Source organism: Polypterus senegalus, chromosome 5 (assembly GCF_016835505.1).
Source record: "Polypterus senegalus isolate Bchr_013 chromosome 5, ASM1683550v1, whole genome shotgun sequence".
Taxonomy (NCBI): domain Eukaryota; kingdom Metazoa; phylum Chordata; class Cladistia; order Polypteriformes; family Polypteridae; genus Polypterus; species Polypterus senegalus.
In genome coordinates, this window is record NC_053158.1 from 153,915,386 (window position 1) to 153,939,971 (window position 24,586).

The window sequence follows — 24,586 nt, forward strand, 5'->3', positions numbered from 1 at the left end:
ACCTTTTGCATTCTGTTTTTTGTTTTCTCTCTCTCTCTCAGATCTCACCGGCTATCTAAATTACTTCTAAACACTCACCAAGTGCAGGTTTAAAGTGCGTGCTTATTATACCTGACCCTTAAATTAAACATTAATTTCTTCTTAGATAACCTTCTCACTGAGGACTTGACTCCCAACATCTGGGATTTGCCAGAGTCTACAAGCCGGCAGGAATGCAACATGAGTGCTTTTGGGCAAATCCTAACCGAGATTGGGCAGTTTGGACTGTTTCAGAAGCGCCTGGTGGTGGCCATTAGTGTCCCCAACATTTTCATGGCGTTTCATATGTTTGCCCAGGTGTTCTCCGGCATTAGCGTCCCACATTTCTGCAAAAGTGACTGGATCTTGAAGATCAATTCCAGCCTAACAAAGGAGGGACAGAAAAACCTAACTATTCCCAGAGATGAGGGTGGCTTCTTTGAGAAGTGTGAGATGTATACCCCGGCTAACCGGAGCTTGGAGAACATTGAAAACTACGGGCTTAATGAGACCATCAAGTGCAATGATGGATGGGAATATGAGAGCCTGCAGTACAGTTCAACGTTAGTAACTCAGGTTTGTGTGCCCATTTTCATTACTTGATGATCGAACAACAGCATCTCTGCTGGCTCGTTATTCACTGAAAATCTAAAATGTTTGATTATCCTGACAAATGAAATAATAGTTGAAATATCGGCCTGCTTTTAGCAAGTGAGGTAAGAGTATAGAGAGATTCTTGTACGTGGGAAATTTATGCAGTTATTATCAGAAATGTGGGCTGAAAAATCTGTTCTACTTCTAAACCAACTATCTTCTGTGCTGGCTGCACCACAGGGGTGTAGGACCGAGTGTTTATTACTTGTAGAGAGTGTACTTGTTATCTTATTGGCAATGTGGATCAATCTGATGGCAGGATGCACTGCCATGCCATGCCATTATTATTATAATTTGTTATACTGGAAGGAGCAATCGTGTCAAAGTCTGGATTTGTGTACAGTTGCACCATTAACGACTAATTTGCAATGACAGTTGGTGACAATAGCAAGTGATGAGAAATTCTGCAATCAAGTTTATCAAGGCATATATTCCAATACAACTTTCTTATTCTCTATATCCATTAACGACAAATATGTTCTTTGATTTTTTCATGTAAAGGACACAAAGCTTTCGAGGATAGTTAGTTATACTTGCTGATTGTGGTGCCAGGAAGGGCTGTCTTAACGCACGGGCACGCTGGGCAGTTGCCCAGGGGTACCACGAGCATAGAGGCCCATGCTAATCTACTGTGACTTGCTGTCAATAAATAAATACAATGCTATCTTCTTCTTCTTTCGGCTGCTCCCGTTAAGGGTTGCCACAGTGGATCATCTGTCCGCATATGGATTTGGCAACCGGATGCCCTTCCTGACGTAACCCTCCCCATTTATCCGGTCTTGGGACCGGCACGACGAAACACACTGGTTTGTGCATCCTATGCGGCTAAACTATGAATATGTGTTATTGTGTTACATTCGCCTCTGATTTAGTATCACGGTCACCTCTGCAACCTCACGTGCAGGTATGTGCACGGATCTCACGCACTGCATAACGTAAAAGCATCCAAGTTAATGTCACTTCATCTCAATTCTCTGCAAAGAAATTTCACAAATGTTTGTGTTGAACGCTTCAGTAATAATAAATTATTCATAGCAATTTCATACTGTGCTATCTCCTTCTGTATGGTTTGCCAATTGAGTATCATTTATATGTTGAAATGTTTATGTCTTATGTCAAGGCTCATGTTATATTGTTCATATGTTTGTGCTGATTAATCTTTGGCTGTACAGTATGTTTTTTAATATTTAAACACTTTTTTTGTTAAATATATATGTTTAATTGTATCGACCATTTACATTTTTATTCCTGTGAGTGATTGCACTGCTTTGCCCAGGAGCCTATAATGCTGTTAAGACGGCCCTGGTGCTGGAAAGGGGCGCAATGTTGCATGTTGATTAGTACATTCAAGTAATACTTGGGTGTTGTACCGTGTTAGCCATTATGAATGTAGAGAAGAGCCCAGCAAAATGACACCTTTTTTTTTTTTAGTTGGGCAATAAAAGGTGTCATTTTGCTGGGCTCTTCTCTACATACATTCAAGTAAGAATTTCACTGCACTCTGTATATACGTTAAAAGAAACACTCTAAAATAAATGAAGTCCAGTTTGTGTTTTAAAGTGAAACCTCATTGTTGGTGAAATCCCACCATTATCTTAGTTCATGGGTGTTGAACTCCATTGGCTGCAGGTTTTCATTCTAACCATCTTCTTAATTAGTGAGCCGCTGATTCGCTTGCTTTGCCTTAGTTTTAATGAATGTGACTCCAGCCCTTAGTTGTTTCTTTTTCCTTAATTAGAACTCTAACACTAATGAGACACAAAAACAAGCCGCCACATGACCAGCTAACCTGCAAATAAAGAAAAGACAAGGTCTCAGTAAGGTTGATCAAACATGGTCACCAAAACATTTTATCAAAGTTAGAAAAAACAGAAAATGAACAGTTTGGGAAATTCGAGCAGTAACAAGCCATGGAATTAAATAACAAGTTTAATTAACTGCAATAATCAAATTCTCATTAAGAAACTGGTTGGAGTGGAATTGGTTGGAGTTTGACGTTCCAATTTAGCTGACCATCTTTTGGCTCGTTTCACATTTCATTTCTGTTTGGCTGCCATTTAATGAAGAAAGAAATCAATTCAGAAGACTGAATCCTTAAAAAAACAGGGCTATGAAAATGAAGGATAAAGGAGTTAATTAGCAGTGAAAACCGGTCACTAATTAAGAAGAAGGTTACAATAGCCGCTTTTCCACTGCATAGTACAGCACGACACGGTTCAGTTCAGCTCACTTTTGCGGGGTTTTCCACTGGGAACAGTACCTGGTACCTGATCCTTTTTTTAGTACCACCTCAGCCGAGGTTCCAAGCGTGCCGAACCGTTACCAAAATGTGACGTGTAAACTCTGCTGGTCACTGATTGGCCGGAGAACATCGTCATTACTGCGTCACTGGCTATTCTTTTCTTTAAAGGTACAGACACGCGGAAGTTTCGAAAGTTCTCCAGCCACTGAGTGTTTGTAAAACCGGGAACAATCACATCCCACCACTCTGAAGCACGGTTAAATGTCCAAACAGATGGTCTGTTGCGACTTTTTGCAAAATGTGGAAGATCTGTAATATACAGAATCAGCATTTTAATGTTACACTGGCAGTTAAGTTCATTTTATGCTTTGCAACAGTGATAAAAGTTAGCTAGTGATGTGCTTTTTTTAGATGCTTAACCTTGCGCGTCGTCGAGCTAAAGTGTTGTCGTTGTCTGCGTGTTGTTGTAAAAGTTCCACGGTGTCACGGCAGTAGAGGCGGCGCAACTATAACGACACTTGAATAATCCCGCCCACTCTAAAGCGGTACTAAACTGCAGTCGAAACGCAAACCGAGCTGAACTGAGCCGAACCAAGGTGAGCTGTACTGAACCGTGTCGTGCCGTACTATGCAGTGGAAAAGCGGCTAATGAAAGCATGCACTCACTGTGGCCCCCCAGGCCCGGAGTTTGACACCCGTGTTTTAGTTGATTATTTTTGGTTAGAGTGTTATATTGGGAGCGTTAACTTAAGAAATGCTTTTTAAATATCTGCACAAGGACAAACAGTGAGCCACTGTTCCACAGTGAAATCCAAATCGCCTTTGGTAACCCTAAATTTAACTCCCACCTGATGTCTCCATTTGAGTACACACAAAGGTTTTCATGAAGTCGGAAGGAGGGTAATGGAAGTGTGAACTCTTACACTTTTTTAAAAGTTGGACCACCATTCCAATCTTTTTGTTTATGAGCAAATCTTTATTATAGAGAATAAGTAAAATACAGAGAGAAACAGAATGAATGAAATTGCGAGATAATGAGATAAAAACAAGCCACCACATGACACAACCCTGTCAGGAACAAAATAAGCAAAAATAGAGAAAGTGACTGAAGTAGTGTCGCCATGAATAAATCAGTAAGAGCAGCGGTCCACAACCAAACTGAAAATGAAAGACAGCATGGAGGATAAGTTCGCATCATTGCTGGCCGCCAGATAGTCTTTGCCGCACAAGCCTGGTGACAGAAAGCTACTTCATGATGTTGGAACGAGATGTGCCGTGAATCCTCAGTGCTGAGAGTTCTAGGAGAGTTAGTTTATACAAAAAAAAGACATTCAAGAATTAGTAGAGACAGAACAGGGGGATTTCCAACGAACAGCCATAGCAAGTATGGCAGCCATGGTACCCAGAGAAGAGAATAACCTCTGGGTTGGGCGGAGAGAGAGAGTGTGGAAAGGGCCAGGAGAAGGATAACAATGAGAGTGAAATGTGGATAAAGAGCACTGAAGAGCGGGAATTTGAAATAGAAAGCCAGTCAGAAGTGACAGTGAGTCACTTCCAAAACATGTTGAGAAAAGATTTAGGGACATTTAAGGAGATGGAGTGACAAAGGCTTCAGTGAATAAGCCAATACCAAAACATTTACGTGGGTTAAGATATATGAGATTGATGGACACAATTAAGTATGCTGACGACGGGGATTCCTGGAAGACTGGGTGATGTTTCTAAAGACGATGTGTTATGAAGTGGGAGTGCACTTTGAGAATACAAGGGAAAGGGCTTGTAGGAGCAAATAAAGTGGCAACTGTTTTAGTGTGATGAGAATGAGCAAGCAAAGACAAAAAGTGGATGAGACAAAAGAGGACAGGAAACTTAAGGACTGACATCAATTGGAGATAAAAGACAAAGAGGGGATGGAGAACCAGAACTAAGAACCTGGAATTTCTAGAGTCCCGAGTCATCAAAGATATCATTGTCAGTGTTAATACCAAAGACAGACAAATGTGGAAAAGAAATGGACTGTTCACCAATATGGAAAGCTTCCTTATGAAATATGAGGGTGTTTGAGTGCCAAATCAGAACTGAACCTAAAGGCTTTTCTATCTGGCGCCACGACTTTAAAGAATAAGGAATAAAAGGACCAGATTTAGACAGAAAGAGCTTTAGGTTTAAGGAGGTGAAGGGGAAAGTGTGTAGCGGGTGGGAAGAAGCAAGTCTTTGTTTAATGAAAAGACAAAATGGAAGGTTGGTGGGAGTACTGAGCCAGTTCTAGATAAGGCTTAAGGGGTATGAACCTATTTGGTAAAAGTCAGGAAGAGAAACTCCTCCATTGGACTTAGAATGCGTAATACAAGGTCACACCATTCCCAAGAAATTTGGAGAGAAAAGCTCAGACTTCAGGTCAATAACTAATAGGAGGAGAGAGAGGAAGCATTGAACATTCATACGGGAGACAATATTCATTTTAATAAGTGAAGATGGAGGGATATGTGTCTAGGGAGAGAAGGGTGTCTTCTAATTTGTTTAAGGACGCAACGATAATCAGAGATGACTGTGTTCTGTACCAGATTAGAAATGTCAAGGCCGAGATATTTAAATGATTTAGTCACGGGGATCGAATAAGTGAGAGGAGATTATTGCTTAAGATCTTATAAAGGGAGAAAGGCAGATTTGGACCAGTTAATTCTGTACCCTGACACGTCTTCATAAGCCAGCGGTTCTCAAACTTTCGCATTTTGCGCCCCCCCCTTTTCTACCTGGAATTATTCTGCGCCCCCTGCATAATAAAAGATAGAGTAGATGACAATAACCCATGATACAACTAACAAAGGTATGATACTCAAGCGGTGTCACGGTATTTTACTTCCATAAGATTTGCATGTGTTCAGCTAACTTAGATGAAATATTGCAATTGATTCTTTTTAAAGTGCTTTAATAACTGTTAAAATGCCTTGTGTGGTCTTTGGTAGTAATTCTAATGCCAAAAACAAACAAATAAATTATTTATTTTAATTTTTAAAAATCTCATAAATGAGGACACCGATGAAGTCAATCTGCGCAAGACAAACGTATTGTAGTGACCCGGCAGCCAGCGCTGGCGGCATGATGCATTGTGGGTAATTTATGTAAAAGCTTATTGTTGTGTTAAATTAACAAGGTAATCGAATAGTTTGTCCTGATGTAATTGTTGTATGTGTTTGTGCTCAACTGGTGGGGTGGGTTTGGGTTATTGCCATCCGAGGTTGTTAATTGTAAATAGTTACCATCAATGAGAAAGATGGCTTCGTTAATGACCTTGGCAATGGTTATGCAATGAGTTTGAGCTTTGTTTTCTGACTATCTGCTCTAATAAAGAGATACAACAGGACAGAGCTGTGTATTGCTAAGATTTCATCTAAGCAATGATTGCCGAGACACTCGGAGTCGTGCGGTGTATGGGACACGAGTGCTCGTTACTTAAAGAGCTGGGTACAGCTGCGTGCATAACGTTGGCAGTCCGCTAGCCGACAGCTTGGGAGAAGTGCACGGCAGAATTCGGCTCTAAAAACTTTAAGACTCAACCACGGGTCGCTACAGTATTTTCGTCCGACAAACATTATACCGCTGTTAGTTGTATCATGAAATTAACCCCATACGCAGTAAATTGTTTAACTCAATTTGGCAATATTGGCTATGCTGCCAATGTGGTGCAGTTGCACCGCTTTATCACCTGATCTACTGTTACCCGAATGTTTGCGACAGATACCAATACGACTCGAACTTTCTGGATTGAAAATACGCGACTATAAAAGCAGCAGCAGCAGCGGCGCCGCTCGTCAGTCAGTCATTAGATCTATGCCTTAGAAATGTTTTATTTTATTTTAGTTATAATGTGTTCGTTGTGATTATTGTGCTTGCAAATTTAAATTTGAAATAAAAATGTAAAAAATTAATTTTGATGTCTTGTTCATTTATTTGACGCCCCACAGTTTGAGAACCGCTGTCATAAGCACTAAAGAAATGTAGCACCTCTGGTATGTCTGAGGGGGCAGGATATAGAAATAGCAGGATGTCATCAGCATATAAGGACATTTTTTGTGGAATTTCATTTGTAGTTAACAGGGATATTAACTCTGTTTTATGGAGAAAAATGGCAAACTGTTGGAGGGAGAAACTGTAAAAGAGGAGGAAAGAGGAAAGCCAGTCAGTCAGTCATTATCCAACACGCAATATCCTAACACAGGGTCACGGGGGTCTGCTGGAGCCAATCTCAGCCAGCATAGGGTGCAAGGCAGGAACAAATCCCGGGCAGGGTGCCAGCCCACCGCAGGGCACATACACACCCACACTCCAAGCACACACTAAGGACAATTTAGAATCGGCAATGCACCTAACCTGCATGTCTTTGGACTGTGGGAGGAAACCGGAGCACCCTGAGGAAACCTGGGGACAAAATGCAAACTCCACATAGGGAGGACCCAGGAAGCGAACCCAGATCTCCATAATGCGAAGCAGCAGCACTACCACTGCACCACCATGCTGCCTAGGGAATGCCACCATTGCAATATTTTGGTTTGGTGTGTCCTTTCTTTTCACAGTTTTGAAAAGATGTGTTAACTATGGCACCTGCACATCCCTGGTGGTTTAATTTCCTTTTGCTCTGACCTCATCCACTTTTGCGGTTTTGGTACCCACAAGCTTTTTTGTCTATGGTTTCAGTTACAGCCTCAGAAACTCCCCTTGGTTGCTAGTGCCTTTTGAACTTTTACCTCCATGAAGGAAGGTGTATCGACTGATTTTGAGAGCTCCTCAGAATGTTCCTTACACCTCTCAACAATATATCCACTTGAGGTCAACATTCTTCTTGCTGGTTGGTGGATGACTTTCAGGTGGCTTCATATCATTTTCCAAGAACACATCAAACGTCTACTGTTGCAGCTTCTATCTTCAATCTAAATTTACAGAGGGAGCTCTTCTTTAAGTTCCCTTTACAAGTTTCCATTAATGTGCCACCTTCATAGGTATTACCCGCTATTTGATCATTATCCTATACAGTATAGCTTCTTTTACTGCTTAGGTCTTCAACTAGGTCTACTGAGACTCCATGTTCCTCACCTCCCACAATCACAGAAGTTTTTTTTCTAGTGGAAAGAGCTTAAATTGTCCAGAAAAGGAGAAGGTTGTACCTCCATCTGTGTCTTTGTTTCCTTGATCTTAGAGTAACATCTGATTCCAACCATATTTGCTCCATCAGAATTATAAAAACTTCCATCATTCCACCGTTTAACATTGTTTATGTAAATTGAAGAAAAAATATTCTCAAACCTTCTAGTCTTGGTCAAATAGCCATGTCTGGAGTTTCTTTGGCGCTGGTATGTCATCTTTATAATATGGAGACCAGTACTGTGCACAGTATACAAATTGTGACCACACCAGTGCATTTCATAGGGTCACTTTCCTTAACTTCTGACAAACAGTACATTGCAAAACAGTTCTTGTAAAGGCATGCCGTTAAGTTCCAGGCCCACTATTATTTAATTACAGGTCATTTGCATCCTATCTATAAAATGTTACATTTATGTACATTGATAATTCACGTTCAAATTATGAATTTAATCCAGGCCCACAGACAATGATTTCAAGTTCATGAGTATACCGTATTATACTACTTTATAGTTTTATCAGTAAGTAGCAGCTAATGGGATTTAATAATAAATATATAATAAAGCTAATGGGAGTTGTGTACAAAACACAAGTTCTTTTCAATGATCTTTATTTATGTGCCAGCCCTTCTCTCCTTCCTTTTTTCCACTATCTCTTGTCTCCTTATCTCGTCTGAACTTTTTTTTGCTTCTCACCAATCAATTTCAATGTCAATTTATTTATATAGCACATTTAAAACAACATAGTAATGCTGCAGCCAAAGTGCTTTACAATAATAGAATAAAAGAAAGAAAAAAAAACAATAAAACATAAATAGTAATAAAATATATTAACATAAAATAAGATAGATAATAAATAAATAAATAAAAATAATGTTATATGATCACAAAGAGGAAACCATCAGTATTACTGAAGGTCACGAAATGCAAGTGAATAGAAATGAGTCTTTAATCTTGTTTTGAACAGTTCAATTGTAGACGACTCCTTTATATGATGAGGTAAAGAGTTCCACAGGCGAGGAGTGTTGTGGCGAAAAATTAATCATCACCTAAAAATAAAGGCTATTAGGACTCGAGATAGATAGACAGAGTTTTAAGGCTTTATTGCAATAAATCAACCACACGGACTCAACCCAATTCGGCTGAATGAGATTGAGCGCCGATCATTACAGCCATTGAAGTTTTTATAACAATTTCTTATCATTTTTACCTCATTCAATTAGCTCCTTCTGCACCTGGTTTTACTATCCATTATTCCTCTTGGTGTCTGTTCAGCTTATTTTGATTGGTCTAAGACTGGTTGGATGGCTTCCTCTCACCATCTTTGGGCTTTTCTATGTAATTTCTGATCTTTTCTGACCTCGCTTGAATGAGCTCTCTTGCCCATTTTTTTCTGACTCCCTTTTACTCCTGTCTCGCCGAATCTTGAGTTTCCATGGGAACCCTTATTATCTCCTTACTTTTCCTATCACTGGCCCCCTTATGGAATTTATCTTTCTACGCTGTTCCCATTTTCTCTAACTGGCCAAGGCTTCAATTCCATATATGGGTTTCCTCTCATCGTTTTCTCTCTTAAGCCTTCCAAACTTTTTAAAATAGTGACCTGAAGCTTATGCTTTAATTAAAAAGAAGTATAGTATGTGCTTTCATTTAATCATTGCTTGGCATGCTTGATTTGACTTAATTTCTACACTAAAGTTAATTGCTAATATATTCTTCTAGTATTTTTGCTAATGCCTGAATTTACTAAGATTTTCTCTTCATGCATTAGGTCAGCGTGACCCTGCTTACAGCAAAAGCCTTTTGTTGCCTTTCTGCTGAAACATCAACCCAGCTGGTTTTCGATTTGCCTTTCAGAGCCATCTTTATCGCTTCCTAGCCTGAATCACAGGTGTTCTCAAACTCTTATCCTGTCCAAAGCTGGTTTTAAATTTTACTGTAAGCCTAAGAAATAATGCAATATAACTGATTTTTTAGTTAACTATTTGCTTGACCTATATTATTTGCTTAACATTATAATTTATGCTTAATCTAATGTTTTAGAAGCTTTTAATTACTTTTTATGGCTCTTCATGTTAATTTGCTATCCTCTCATGCTAATATAAAAAAATTTCCTTCTACAGGAGCAGCAGCTAGAAAAGTCCTGTCCCCCTTAGTTTTACACTTAGTACGAGGGACAACAAGAGACAACTGACCAGAAGATCTAAGCACTCTAGATGGCTGGTGTAAAGCACACAGTTCAGATAAATAGGCAGGAGCAAACCCATGTAAAGATTTAAAAACTAGCAGCAAGATTTTAAAATCAATTCGAAAACTGACAGGCAGCCAGTGTAAAGAAGCTAAAATAGGAGAAACAGAATCGGACTTTCTTGCCCCAACCAGAAAGCGAGCGGCAGCATTTTGGACCAGCTGTAACCTGTGTATCAGAGATTTGCTAATCCCAGAATACAGCGAATTGCAATAATCGAGGCAAGAAAAAATAAAAGCATGAGTAGCTTTCTCAAGATCTTTAGAAGATAAAAAAGGCTTTATCATACCTAATAGATGAAGTTGGAAAAAAACAACTCTTGACTACAGAATTAATCTGTTTCTGAAAAGAGAGGTTACTGTCAAAGATAACACCAAGATTGCAGACTTGAGGTTTGGAAAAGACAGAGAAAGAGCCGAGAAGTCCAAGACCAATTTGGGCTTTAGCTGATGGACCCACTATAAGCTCCTCTGTTTTATTTTGATATAGATCAAGAAAATTATTAGCCATCCAGGATTGTAGTTCAGAAAGACAATCGTGGAGCTGATTTACTGCAGAGTTGCAGACGAGAATATAAACCTGAGTATCATCAACAGAGCAGTGAAAAGAAATGTTAAATTTCCTAAAAATCGCTCCAATAGGGTGAAGGTATATAGAGAATAAAATAGGACCGAAAATGGATCTCTGAGAAACACCATATTTGAGGGAAGCAGTAGAAGAAAAAGAGGAATTGAAAGTCACTGAAAAGTGTCTACCAGTTAAATATGACCTGAACCAGTTAAGAGCAGTCCCTTTAAGCCCAACAAGATGTTCGAGCCACATCAGCAATATCTCATGGTCAATGGTGTCAAAGGCACCGGACAGGTCCAGGAGGACAAGGACTGCAGCTCCACCTGAGTCAGTAATAATAGAGATGTCATTGAACACTTTCAGGAGTGCCGTTTCAACACCATGATAACGCCTAAAACCAGACTGTTAGGTCTCAAATAAATTATTGGAGTTAAGGTGATTGACTAATTGATTATAAATATTTTTTTCTAGAATTTTAGCCAGAAATGGCAGCTGGGAAATTGGACAAAAGTTGGTTAAAACTCCAGGATCAAATTCTGCCTTTTTTAGATGGGGACAGACTGCAGCATGTTTAAAAAATGAGGGCACAACCCCCGAACTAATAGAATCATTTATAATGTCTAGTAAAGATGGGCCCAACACATCAAAGGCTTCCACTAAGAGACGTGGTGGTACAATATCGAGGGGGCTGGAAGCTGGTTTAAGGGTGTCAACAGTTCTTTTTAGCATTGAAAGTGAGACTTGATCAAAGGAATCTAAAACAATGTCATGATTAACAGTAGGAAGTTCCTAACCAGTTTGAACAATGCCACGGCGGAGAGTATCAATTTTGCTGACAAAGAATGATAGAAACTGCTCACATGAATGAACAGTGCTATTTAATCCCATCACAGAATGAGGGTGAATGGCCGTATTAATTGAATTAAATAAAACCCTAGGATTGTTTGAATGACGAGATACTAAATCGGCAAAGAAGTCATGTTTTGATTTCTTAACTTCAGCCTGGAAATTCAAAAGAGAAGTCCTGAAAATCTGTTTAGAGATGGTCAGTCCATCGTTTTTCCAACGCTGTTCAGCAGTACGACAGGCGCGGCATAGTGATCGCGTAGTTTCATTTAGCCAGGGAGCAGGGGCCTCATGTATAATGCCGTGCATTGCTGTCCCACCCCAACTCCTCCCAGAATTACGCCTCTTTGAATATGCAAATCAATATAAATCGCCCTTAAGCTCAGCCTTCTGTGAAAAGACAATGGGAAAAGCACGGGGGGAAATATAAGAATTTCAGCGAATACCAAGTGGTGGCAAAGGAAAAATTTACTATTTGTTTAATTAAACCTTGGTATAATCAACAAAAAGAAGTTGATTGAGTGACATAGCGTGTTGGAGAAACTTGAAAGCTCAGCTATCAGTCGCAGTGAAAAGGCGAGTTGTAGCCTACCGTCTGAGTGTCATATGAAAGCTTTTTAAGGTACAGAGAAAAAAAGGCACACAGTGGGGAAAAAAAGCACGAAATGTCAACTTCAATCTCTAAATTTCCACTTTAATCTCGTAGTTTATTTTGTCATTAAAGTAGAACATCATAAACTTCATCTTAAAATCGTTTAATTAACCAGTTTCTCAAATCACATCCTAATTAAAGTAGCACGTTAAATGCTTTGTTTTGAATGTGATCTTCTATGTGCTCTATGTGTGTGAATCACTACTTGCTTCTTAAACTGGCTCTCTTCCTCCGACTGGACACAGAATCCATTACATTCGTGATATTACAGCTCTCTGAATAACTAAAATACTGAGATGTATACATGATATCATTTTCATGATGATAAGAGTTAAAGCACATTAAACATGGGTTTTACAGCGCAGCGATTGTGCACGACCATCGATGAAATTATTTATTGCAGCAGTACTCAAGGGTGGCTCTAGGCTTGTGGTGGCACTGGGCAGAGGAAGAATCGATGGCTCCTTCGCCCGCCAATGTCAGTGAGGCACGGCAGATGGCTACGTCCTTTGCAGACACTGCATAGCCGCCTTGTGCTCATGACACAAGTGTTTAACTTTTGTTGAAATTTGCCGCTGCATTTTTAGCTGTGTCGTTATTTTCTCTTTCTGTTTTATATTCAATATATATTGGCGTGGCCGCCCATGCAGTTCTTGCTTTTCTTTCTCCAAGTAACCGATTGCCACACAATCAGCTCTGTAATAGACGTTAAGCCATCTGTAAGCTTAGAGCGCTGATTCTTTAAAAAGTTTAAGGAACATTGAACTATCTTCGTAGTACATGTTTAATTATTCTATCCTTCATGCCAGTCCCAGTGAAGAATATAGATTATTTAAATGAAGTTAAAGTTTTACCTGTATAATATAATAAACATATTTTGCTGCATTTCATCTTAACAGTGATATTGTCATCATATGTAAATACGCGCTTTATAAAGTGGCTCAGGTTGTGCAATATTATAACTGTATAGTGCAAGTTTACAGTGAGGTGATTGTACTTATAAGTACAAACAGTTCTACAAGGAGCAATTGATTGAGTGCGTTTATAGTTCTTGGGATGAAACTGTTTCTGAACCGCGAGGTCTGTACAGGAAAGGCTTTAAAACGTTTTGCAGTGGCTGAGACAGCGTGTCCTTAAAGCTGTATACCGATAATTCTCTTTCCGATCAGCTGCTGCTGTGATTCACACTCAGATACAGTGATATAAATACTCCGAGTGGTGCAGTGAGAGTAATATGGAAAAAGATGATCCGCTGTGGCAACTCCTAACGGGAGGAGCTGAAAGAAGAAGAAGGTGCAGTGAGAGTAACAACGCTAAAGCAGTTATGGTATTTGGAATACTATGGCTATTCCCTGGACCATTATATTGTTACAAGTTAATTACAATCAGATGCATTACACTAATAAATGATATGCGGTTAGTTTCAGTGTATTTATAAAGCCGCGTCAGGAAAATAAGGTGTAACCACACAGGAACAGTAGCATTGCTTTGACGCTGGGTGCCGCCAGTCTGCAAAACCGAGCGGAGAACTTTGCGACAAGGCATGAGGTACCGTGGAAAAGTGCGTGGCTTTACGCCAAGTGTAGGTTTTATACATCGCGATTTGAACGTGGAAAAGTTCTTATGCAACATTTCTGTGCGTACGCACCGTTTATACATGAGGCCCCTGGTCTTACCTTATTGCTGCGTATCTTGGGCGGAGCAATTGCGTCTAAAACCGTTTTACAGGAGGAATTAAATTTTACGACAGAATCATCGATATCTTTATTTTGGTCATGCATATAAAGACTAGAGAAAACGGTTCTAAAATAAGATATAATGAAAAAAATTTAAAAAGCGCGAGCAGCGTGGTGGACGGCCATTAGTTGGGAGATCAACAGTAATATGCAGATCCATCATTACAGAAAAGTGATCAGTGAAAGAAACATCACATAAATCAATACTATTCACTGAAATATCACGAGTAAGAACAAGATCAAGGGTGTGACCGAGAGAGTGAGTTGGCGTATTAATATGCTGTATAAAATCAAATGAGTCCAATATTGATAAAAAGTCTTTGGCCAAAGGTTTCGATTGACAACAAACGTGAGTGTTGAAATCACCAACAATATATATTTTGTCATGGGAGAGGGTAATATCAGCCAGGAGATCAGAGAATTCAGAAATGAAAGTATTGTTAATTACAAGAGGTCTATAAACCACGGCAAACAACAAAGAAGGGGAGCTGCACACTTCGAAAAGTTGAAGTTCAAAGCTGCTAAACGGACCCCTTGTAAAAACAGTAGCAATGCCCCCCCCCCACGACGAGTCAAACGAGGAGAGTTTAAAATGAATAACCTGAAGGAACCAAGTCAGTAAAACACGAAGAGTCACCATTTAAAATCCAAGTCTCAGTGATGAAGAAGAAATCCAGATTATTTGATGTAATAAAGTCTTGCAGAATAAAAGTTTTATTAGACACTGATCTCACGTTCAGGAGAGCAGCCTTGATAGAAGTAGAAGAGCCCGTTGCAGGATGAGCATGGGTGAGTGTGCGAAGATTAGCAGTGTCTACTGCCCGATTGCACACCGAGGAAGAGTGATGCTGTCTTGAAATGGAGAAATTAAATCCGGTGTCCAGCGCCCATGAATCAGTGATGGATTCCTGAGCAGGAGAAGATGGGTCATAGACAACTTGCAGGCATCGGGAAACAAAGCTCTGGGACTTGAGTCGGCTATGTTTAACAGCAATTCCGGCTCTTTTCCCACGGCGGTGGCGGTTGCGTTTGCGTCTCCGAGTGGCATTCAACTCATTGATACAGGTGAACACCGGCGTCCAGGTGAAGAAGTCAGGAGATGAATAAAACAAAGGTGGAGGTTCACAAAGTATCCAATCAGAAGATGAAAATTGAGAGGAAAGTAGGCCAGAAAATATGTCTAGTAAAGACTCCCGATCATAGGACAGTGATCGTTGGGATGAACTAAAACATAAAAACAAAGTTAAAACATAGACTAGAGAGACGAGCAGACAGCCAGCCACACCAGTCGGCGCCATCTTCAGAATGAAGAATCAATCCAAACTAGAAGCCAATAAACAGAACAGAGCAATTCCTCACAACTGAGAACATAATAGATAGAAAACCTGAAGAAAGAATGTCTAAATTATGAAAAACATAATTTGCAATTTCAATCTTACGGTACAATGAAATTCTTACTTGCATGTATCCTAAGATTAGTGACAGTAATATAATGCTAAAAAGACACACAGATGTACAAGAAGAAGCACAAGAATGTCTGACTATTAAGTAATCTTACAAACAAGAACATTTGGACAGAAACTGTTCGTATCTACTGCTGCATGTGCCAGAAGGGACAAATAGGAAAAACTGTGTGGGATGACTGGCATCTTTAATAATAATTCTTCTGTTCTAGGGTCATCTTTAAAATGAAACTGGTTATTAGTTCTATTTTCTCCTAACTCATTTTTTACCTCAACTAATTCTAAAACAGGTCATCATACTATAAGCCATTGTTTTCTGGGTTTAAGCTTGTTTTACATCCATTTTCACATTGTGCTTTGCATGTAAAGGCACACAAAACTCCTGATGAAACCATCTTTCTTTCATAATTTCTGAAAAATGTGTATAAAAAAAAACACAATTTGGTTGGGCTAACTATTGCCTTAAGAACAGCAGCAGTTCTCTTGGGTCCACCTGCATGCAGTTTCCTGTCTGTCACAGTAGGTTGATCTTACTTGCTTCTGTCTCTGTTAGTAATCCTAGACTGGCTCAGGGAGGTTGAGATCGGGGCTCCGGGCTGCCTTACCACCTGCCGCAGGATTCTCTGTGCCTCTTTTTGCTGCAGATAGGTTTCAGGATTTTGGTCATTTTTTTAGGGTCACTGTCAGAATGAAGTCGGGACACTTCCTTGAGCATTATGGATAAGTTTTTGCCTGTACTTCTCAGCACTACAGAAATAGTTCTGATGAAATAAGTAACTTTGCTTGTGAAAATGCAGTCTCAAACCTGCAGTGAACCTCTACAGGGCTTCAAAGCCATTCGTACACATTCATCCATATATTGTTCTTAAGCTCTTCGGCGGACAAACTGCCTACTAAAAATTTTTAATTTCATTTGACTCATCAATCCAGAGCATCTGCTGTAATTTGTATGCACCCCAGTCCTTATGTCTGTTTGGATTATTTATGAAAACTATTTCATGAAGACCACTTCTGATAAGCCTTCTCCAGACTGTAGAGGGGTGTACCAGAGTCTAAGTAGTTTCTGCCATCTTTCGATTTTGAAGGAAAGTAAGCTTTATGTCTTTTTCATTTAATGCACTTTATTATCATAGCCAACTTTTGTGTTTATGGTTCTTAGCCTTGCCGAATTGTTTGTACTTCTGCAGAAGATCTTGAACAGCACCTGAAATTTCTACTTTGATGATGCAGGATGACCTCCTTGCATCTTGTCATTAGGCTCCCTTTTGCCATGACATAAAAATAGCTGGTTAAACTGACACATCTACTGCAATCTCACCCTTCTAATATGGTTGTCCTTTGCTCAGTTTTATTCCTTCTGTTTCAGTTAATGACGTTGGTTCAAACTACACATCATGTCATTGATTATTAGCGCCTGCTTGATATATTTGCTGTATCAAGCACTGGGCCATTTGCCTGCAAAAGTCTCACGTTTTAGGTCTTTAAGGGCATTTAAATATCTTATTGTATTGCCTGACGTTTTGCAAAAGGAACTCTAACATATTCTCTTTTCTATTAACCCCTTCTTCAGAAGACATAAAATAATTGTTTATGATGAATAGTTTTGTGAACTACAAAGAATGTACAGTAGTGTATATGTGTACAGTATGTGCATTACAGTATCTGTATATGTGTGTGTATACCATGGACCGCCAAAAGAACAAACAAATCTGTGCTGGAGGAAGTTCAACCAGAATGCTTGTTAGAAGCGAGGATGGCGAAAATATGGCTCACATTCTTTGAACACATTATCCGGAGGAAGCAATCTCTGGGATAGGACATGATGTTCAGTAAAGTAGAGGGAAAGTGGAAGAGAAGAAGGTCCTGCACAAGATGGATTGACACAGTGGCTGGAGCAATTGGTTCAGATATGGAAGAAATGGTGAGGATGGCTCAGGATCGGGCAATATACAGAATTAATCATGTTAAAATGAGTATTCTCCCAAAGCTCCTATATCTTTTCCAGGGTATCTCTATATGCATCAAGAAATCTTTGTTTAACAACTTAGGCTCAGTTGCAATATCATTTATCAGGAACTCATTAACAAAGTAACTACCAAACTTTCAATCCTACTAGAAGGCTGCAAACATTTACACAATAAAATTGTAGAAATCCAAAAAAACTATTCTAGCTTGATTTTTTTTAATGAAGAAGAAATCCTGTCCTAAATCTTCTTTGTATGCTCTGTGCTTCAACACTAATTATCGTCAATTTACCAGCAACCCAGTTGTCTTCCACCTACTAAAGATATAGACCTGATGTAGGAGGACACATTTCAAGGCAGCTAAGCTTGTATGTGTCGCTCCTATATTCTATAATTACAATTTTCACCCTTCTCTAATCTACGCAGTACTCAACCCATGGAAAACACTAGAGTTTTGATAATGTAATTTGCATCTTTTAATCAATTACGCTACAAATTGAATCGTCCAACTATACACGCTCAGTAAAATCATAAAAACTTAGCCCCTCACCAAGTGGTGTAATAGGTATCAACTCTAGACAAGTATGTATGTCTGCAGCCCAGAGCTTCTACACTGGAGCTGCAAGTTGGTGGCTTTACACCCGGTTACATTATGGTTAAGATTAAGGTGTTGAAAGGGTTATCAGACTCAAATAATGACTGTTAAGTAAATCAAGTAACATAAACCTGCAGTCCAATGTGGGATGAGTCAACTCCATCTACCTGCAGCTCCATTGTAGAGGCAACGGAATGCAGAGACGACCCTCTCATTCTAGGAAAAAGGTGGGCAAGCACTCCACAAATGGTACCTTCCTGACTGCATGAAATAGAAACTATCTTCCCATTCATCTGTTTTATTAACTTGCTCATTGTATTTAAACATTTTACAATAGACACCAAAAGTAAAAGAAAAAAGAAAGGTGGTACTAATAAAACAAGAATTAAGCGAAAGAATAGCGTTGGAGGAGGATGCAGTTATTGTATGAAAATATCAACTTTATTTAGAGCTGGTGAGGTTGTCACTTGGTAACTTTCTAACATTGCATTTGTTCACGAGTTCAGTGGCACTTAGGGGACAGCAAAGTAGCTAGCTAGGTACCAGATGCGATTGGCGCTACAGTCTGTCATACTGCCTGAAAGGAAACTGCTTCTAGTGTCATTAACACGCCGTGTCGAGCTGACATCGATGTGCGGTGCTTCGCATATTAACACTGTTTACGTTTGCTTGCTAGTATAGTTATAATTTAGTGCCACTACCTACCTCTTATAGCTAACTTTAGGCTGTGTGTAGCCTACAGTATTAAGAAAGGGGAAATGTTCATGTGAATTTGTGATGCAAGTATTAAGTAACTGGAACGCTATTTACAAGAACAAAATACTGCCTGTGTTTCACGGTTCTGCTCCAACCAGCTGTTATTTTGCAGCCACTGGGAGTCAGTCCAGTGATGTGGATGAAGCGAGGCTGGAAGTAGCAAAGAAAAGACTGCAACAGGTAGAGTATGTACAGCATTGTGGTGCTGTGACGTGATGAAAGGATGAAGGTTTGCAGGTATTGTTTCATATAATATGACAAGTGTGAAATATTATTATGACTGCAGGATATGAAGTCATTATGAATGCATAATAATAATATAGCTAAGCCGGCATCATGTACTGTAATTATATATTGCAAAGTTATAATTAACTATGGTACAGAGTAGTACACACTACACATTAGAAGTCATATTAATTATTTAATTTGTTTGTGATTAAAGATGAGACTGGACATTTGGGAAGGGAGGAAGTTAAGTCAACTGCAGGATTCATGCCAGAGACCAGAGAGGGTTATACTTCTGGAAACATTGCAGAGCTAGAAACAGCTGAGGACAAATAAAGAAAGAGACACTAAAGTAGATTAAAGAAATGTAGAGAAGGTTGCCGTAAAGCTTTGAGTGCTTAACACATCCTCAAGACAGAGTTAGGCATCGATGGTTGTAATGCATGGCGTTAACTATCAAAGGTACAAAGCTAAAGCAAACTGTACTCTACAAGATACTCTTCACCATGCTTCTCAGTGAGTGTGACACCTGCTTGCATCAACATCTACATGGTCATGCTTTTGAACGGAAGACCCGTCTCTCCCCCTCATTCATTGGTCAAGAGTGCTGTCTTCAATTCAAAAGCACAATCCCATGTGAAGGGGTTTCCTGTTTGTTACTTTCATTTTCCACAGTTATTTATTCAGCAAATAATATATGCATTTTTCATGTTGCGAGCATTTGATTGGATGACTTGAGATGCGGATTAGGTGAGATTTTTTCATGGACATTTTTTATACTGTTGGTTTACGTTGGTCACCATTGAGTTCTCTTCTATGAAAAATACTGTTATGTCTGATCTTGACAAAAACATGAAATTAGACATTTTACGTGGCCATCACTACAAACAACATGGGATGAGTAACATATAAAAATATATAATTTTTGGGAGGAATATTCCTTTAAGTTCCTTAGCACAAGCTTCTTTTAGTTTTCTACCAACTGTGTTGTGCTCTCATGTGTACCTCTGTAGTGATTATTGGACAGCACACCCACTTATTGCTTCACTGTACACCAGTGCGTTCTGAAAGCCAGCAATGTTTTATTTTGTTGTCTTGTATCTTTTCAGTTTGATCTGGTTTGTGACAGCAGTCAGCTGAACGAGATCTCACAGTCACTATACATGGCTGGTCTCCTTGTGGGGGCCCTGACCTTCGGTCCTCTAGCTGACAGGTAAGTTTTGAATTAAAACCTTCAAAAAGGACATTTCCGTCGCTGTTTTGGTATTTTTTAATATTGTAACTTCATTACATCCTTAAAAATTAAACATTATCCTAATACAGAGTTATGACTTTTCTGCATTAAGGGCCAGGTGGGCACAACCCCACCAGATCTTATGCAAAATAAGTGGTAAACTTCCCTCAGTAATTTAACTTACTATTAAAATGTTTATGACAACCCTGAGCTTTGTCTGCTTAAGCAATTTGTCTTCAGTTTTCTATCATGTACTCAATGTAATGACTTATACAGGAAGATATTGCTTCTTGAGTAGGTGGAGTTGTCTTTGTGCCAGGTATGGCAAGCCTGTTGATGGCTGAGAGGTAGGACCACTTGGCCCTGCAGTGTCCTTGATACTCTTGATCGTGTGTGCACATATCCAACCTGAACTTTCCAGTTTAGTAACGGGACATGAAGGTTAATAAAATCTGGACCACCTGCAGCTTTTGTTCTTTCTTTTCTTCCATCCTGTGTTTGCACTTTCAGTTCAATCTTTTCCTACTCGTGGCCTAGCAGTACACACCAGCAATTTCAGCACCTTTTGCTCTATTAATGCTACCCACAGTAATTAAAAAAGGAAAGATGCTTAATTTTAGAAATGTATGATTGACAAGATATTATGCTGCTGATTTTGATTTTCACCCACTACTGAGGGTGGCCTTTCTAAAATTGAAAAAGCTACCAAGGAAGCCCACATATGCTTCTCACAGTTTTTGGATAAGAAGCTGGAGGAATGATGCTGCTGATGCTCCTGACTAAAAAATGTGCAAAAAGAATGTGCAAAACAGAACACTCTAGACGAGAACAGGCCATTCAGCCCAACAAAGCTCGCCAGTCCTATCCACTTATTTCTTCCAAAAAAACATCAAGTCGAGTTTTGAAAATCACTAAAGTCTTACTGTCTACAACATTACTTGGTAGCTTATTCTATTGTTCTTTGTGTAAAGAAAAACCTTCTAATGTTTGTATGAAATTTACCCTTAAGACGTTTCCAACTGTGTCCTCGTGTTCTTAATGAACTCATTTTAAAATACAAGTCTCGATCCACTGTACTAATTCCCTTTATAATTTTAAACACTTCAATCATGTCACCTATTAATCTTCTTTTGCTTAAACTGTAAAGGCTCAGCTCTTTTAATCTTTCCTCATAATTCAACCCCCGTAGCCCTGGAATCAGCCTAGTCGCTCTTCTCTGGACCTTTTCTAGCGCTGCTGTGTCCTTTTTCTAGCCTGGAGACCAAAACTACTCACAGTACTCCAGATGAGGCCTCACCAGAGTGTTATAAAGGTTGAGCATAACCTCCTTGGACTTGTACGCCACACATCGTGCTATATACAGTATAATAACATTCTGTTTGCCTACTTAATGGCTTCTGAAGTTTTCTGACCACAGTGTGTGGTTCAAGTCATACAGAATGTGTAGTCTGCTTGCTCTTTCCTGGTTACTGTAGCTTGTCCTTTTTCACTTTAAAGCTGTTCAGTTCTAAACTTGAGGCTTGCCATTGCAGTTTTAGGCAGTTCATAGCCAGATGATTTTGCATAGCACCAGTTGTAGTAGCTCTCACTCTAGTCATCCGTTAAATGTGCACGGCTGGATTTTGTCAGATGATAACAATGTCCGAGGGTATCACAAAGATCTGAGCTGAACATGACAGACCAGACACTAGCATGGCATTGTTTGTTTGGCTTTGCTGTGATGTGAAAGATGTGTGAAACTGCAGATCCCATGACTCATTTGTAAACGAGAGACCAATATTATTAGTTGGATTAGTTAATTAGGTTAGAGACGTTGGCACACACGTCTGAAAATTCTGGTATGGCCTCCACCACAATTAGTATGGCCAAAATCTCCCCTCTTCCAGAGACTTTTCCATTTTGAAGTTGAAAGAAAAATAATTATGTTAAGAAGCTCAATGGATTAATTGGCTAAAGTTTTTAATGTCTTTATTCAAATTGTAATATGTGGGTGGTAACAGATCTAATAGTCCTACAAAAACACAAATATGAACAGAATATATAAGAAAATGTAATTACCTTCAATTCAGCCTCTGTTTCATGGGTTACACTATTAGAAATTTTTAGAAAGAAGTTTTCTTAATTTTTTAAATTCAAACAGAATTTAATTATGTCCTGGCTTTACATGAGGCATATTTATCTGTTAGTATTGGCAGCTGTGAGTTTCCATTTTTCATCTTCTTCTTCTATGTGTGTTTGATGTGCTTGATCAAACCTCTCCATACAGCTCGGCCCTGCAACTCCTTCCCTGTCAAGCCGTTTTCATTTTTTATTTCATTCATCCACCTCTGCTTTGGATTGTCTCGCTATGTCTTCCCCTGTACGTCCATTGCCATCACTCTTTTGCCTACATATTCATTATCCCTCCTCATCACATGTCCATACCACTTCTACCTACTTTCCTGTACTTTCTTAGATATATCTCCCACTTTTGTTGTACCTCTGCTTGTCTTATTTCTTATTCTGTTTTTTTGTAACTCCACATTTTCATTTCTGTCACATCCAACTTCATCTCCTGTGATCCCTTTCCGGCCCATGTCTCAGCTCTGTACATCATTGCTTTTCTTTCTACTATCTTAAAAAGCTGACCTTTAACCTTCCCCTTAATTCTTTAATCACACAATACTCCTGATACCTCCTTCCAATTGTTCCATTCGCACTGCACTCTATGGATTATCTCTGCATCCAATTTTACATGTTGTTCTACCTCTGGCCCTACATATTTAAATGTATCCACTCTTTTCAGTAGCTCCACCTGCAGGCTAACTTCTGAATTCTGATTGTCATTGAAACTCTGATATTCTGTCTTCTTCCTCTTTATCTTCAACACTCTATTTTCCAAAACCCTTCTCCGTTCTCCCAACTTGCTCTCCATTTCTTCTTTTGCGGTGCTGTCATCAGCAAAATGCATGTAACAGGGGGATTGGTATTTTATTCCATGACTCAACACATCCATAACCAGATCAAAGAGGTAAGGATTCCTGGTGCAGACCTCCTCTAACTGGGATCTCGAGTCCTCCCTCCTTCATACATATCCTGGACAATCTTAGGAGTTTACGTAAGAAAAATAAAAATGTATTCTGAGGCGGTACAGTGGAGCCATGCTAAGGTTTTGTCTGATGTGTCCATTAGGGGGCGGAGCGCTAAATCCACAAATGGACAGGCTCAATAATGGGACAAACATTAGAACAATTTGGAAGAGAACAGGCCATTCAGTCCCACAAAGCTCGCCAGTCCCTTTTACTTAAATCTTCCAAAATAACATTAAGTCCAGTTTTGAAAGTCACTAAAGTCTTACTGTACACCATACTACTTGGCAGCTTATTCCTTGTGCCTAAGGTTCTTTGTGTAAAGAAATTTACCCTCAACAAGTTTCCAACTGTGTCCCCATGTTCTTGCTGAACTCATTTTAAAATAACAGTCTCGATCCACTGTACTGATTCCCTTCGCAATTTTAAACACTTCAGTCCTGTCATCTGTTAATCTCCTTTCTCATCTTGTTCTGCTTACAGTGCTACCTCAAAGCCACAACAGTGGCATATTAACCATAACTACAACAAACCAAAAATGATCACAACACAAATTATAAAACGTTTATACTTTGCTCGTATTAAGAATCATTCATAACATTCCACCTAAGGCTGTGCCAAGACAACTCAAATGAATATCAGCCAGGTGAATGTTGCTGTAGCAGTTAGGATGCTCTCTTCGTGTTTCTCCTCCACCTCATTATTAGCTGAGCTGCAATCGGTGCTCTGGCTGTAATCTTCGCCAGGTGCTGTCTGAGCAAGAAAAGAAATTTGAAGGCTGGAAGGTCACAGAGTCCTGAGGTGGAGCAGGTCAGTGGTTGTGGTGCTGCAGGGTGTCCAGGGTTCAGCGGCTGCACAGTTCCCAAATGCCAGGGTGGGGTAACACTTTCTTAAAATATGAAGGCAATATTATTTTAGCACACAAAACCTTTCTGTATCTAAGTATGAGATTCACCCTTCCCTTTTGCTATGATCTCTGGAAATGAGGAGCTTTCTCAGCATTTATTCCATAGCAGCAGCAAAGAGATACTGTACTTTGCTGACAGATTTCTAAAGGATGAGAAAGATAAAACCCAAGAATGTACTGTATAATAAGAAGGTCGTCAAACAATTCAACCTAATCATAATATTAAGTAGAAACACAATGCACTCACTGAGCAAATTGTTAGGCAGACAA

The 24,586-nt window shown here is 39.4% G+C and overlaps 1 protein-coding gene across 1 annotated transcript in view; it reads left to right on the forward strand.

Moving 5' to 3' along the window:
• The first annotated feature begins 219 nt into the window (after positions 1–219).
• slc22a13b (solute carrier family 22 member 13b) overlaps positions 220–24,586 on the forward strand; it is a 56,633-nt gene continuing 32,266 nt past the window's right edge. The window contains exons 1-2 of the mRNA XM_039754184.1: positions 220–594; positions 20,217–20,320. Coding sequence (XP_039610118.1) covers positions 220–594; positions 20,217–20,320 — 479 coding nt within the window. The remainder of the gene's footprint in view (positions 595–20,216; positions 20,321–24,586) is intronic.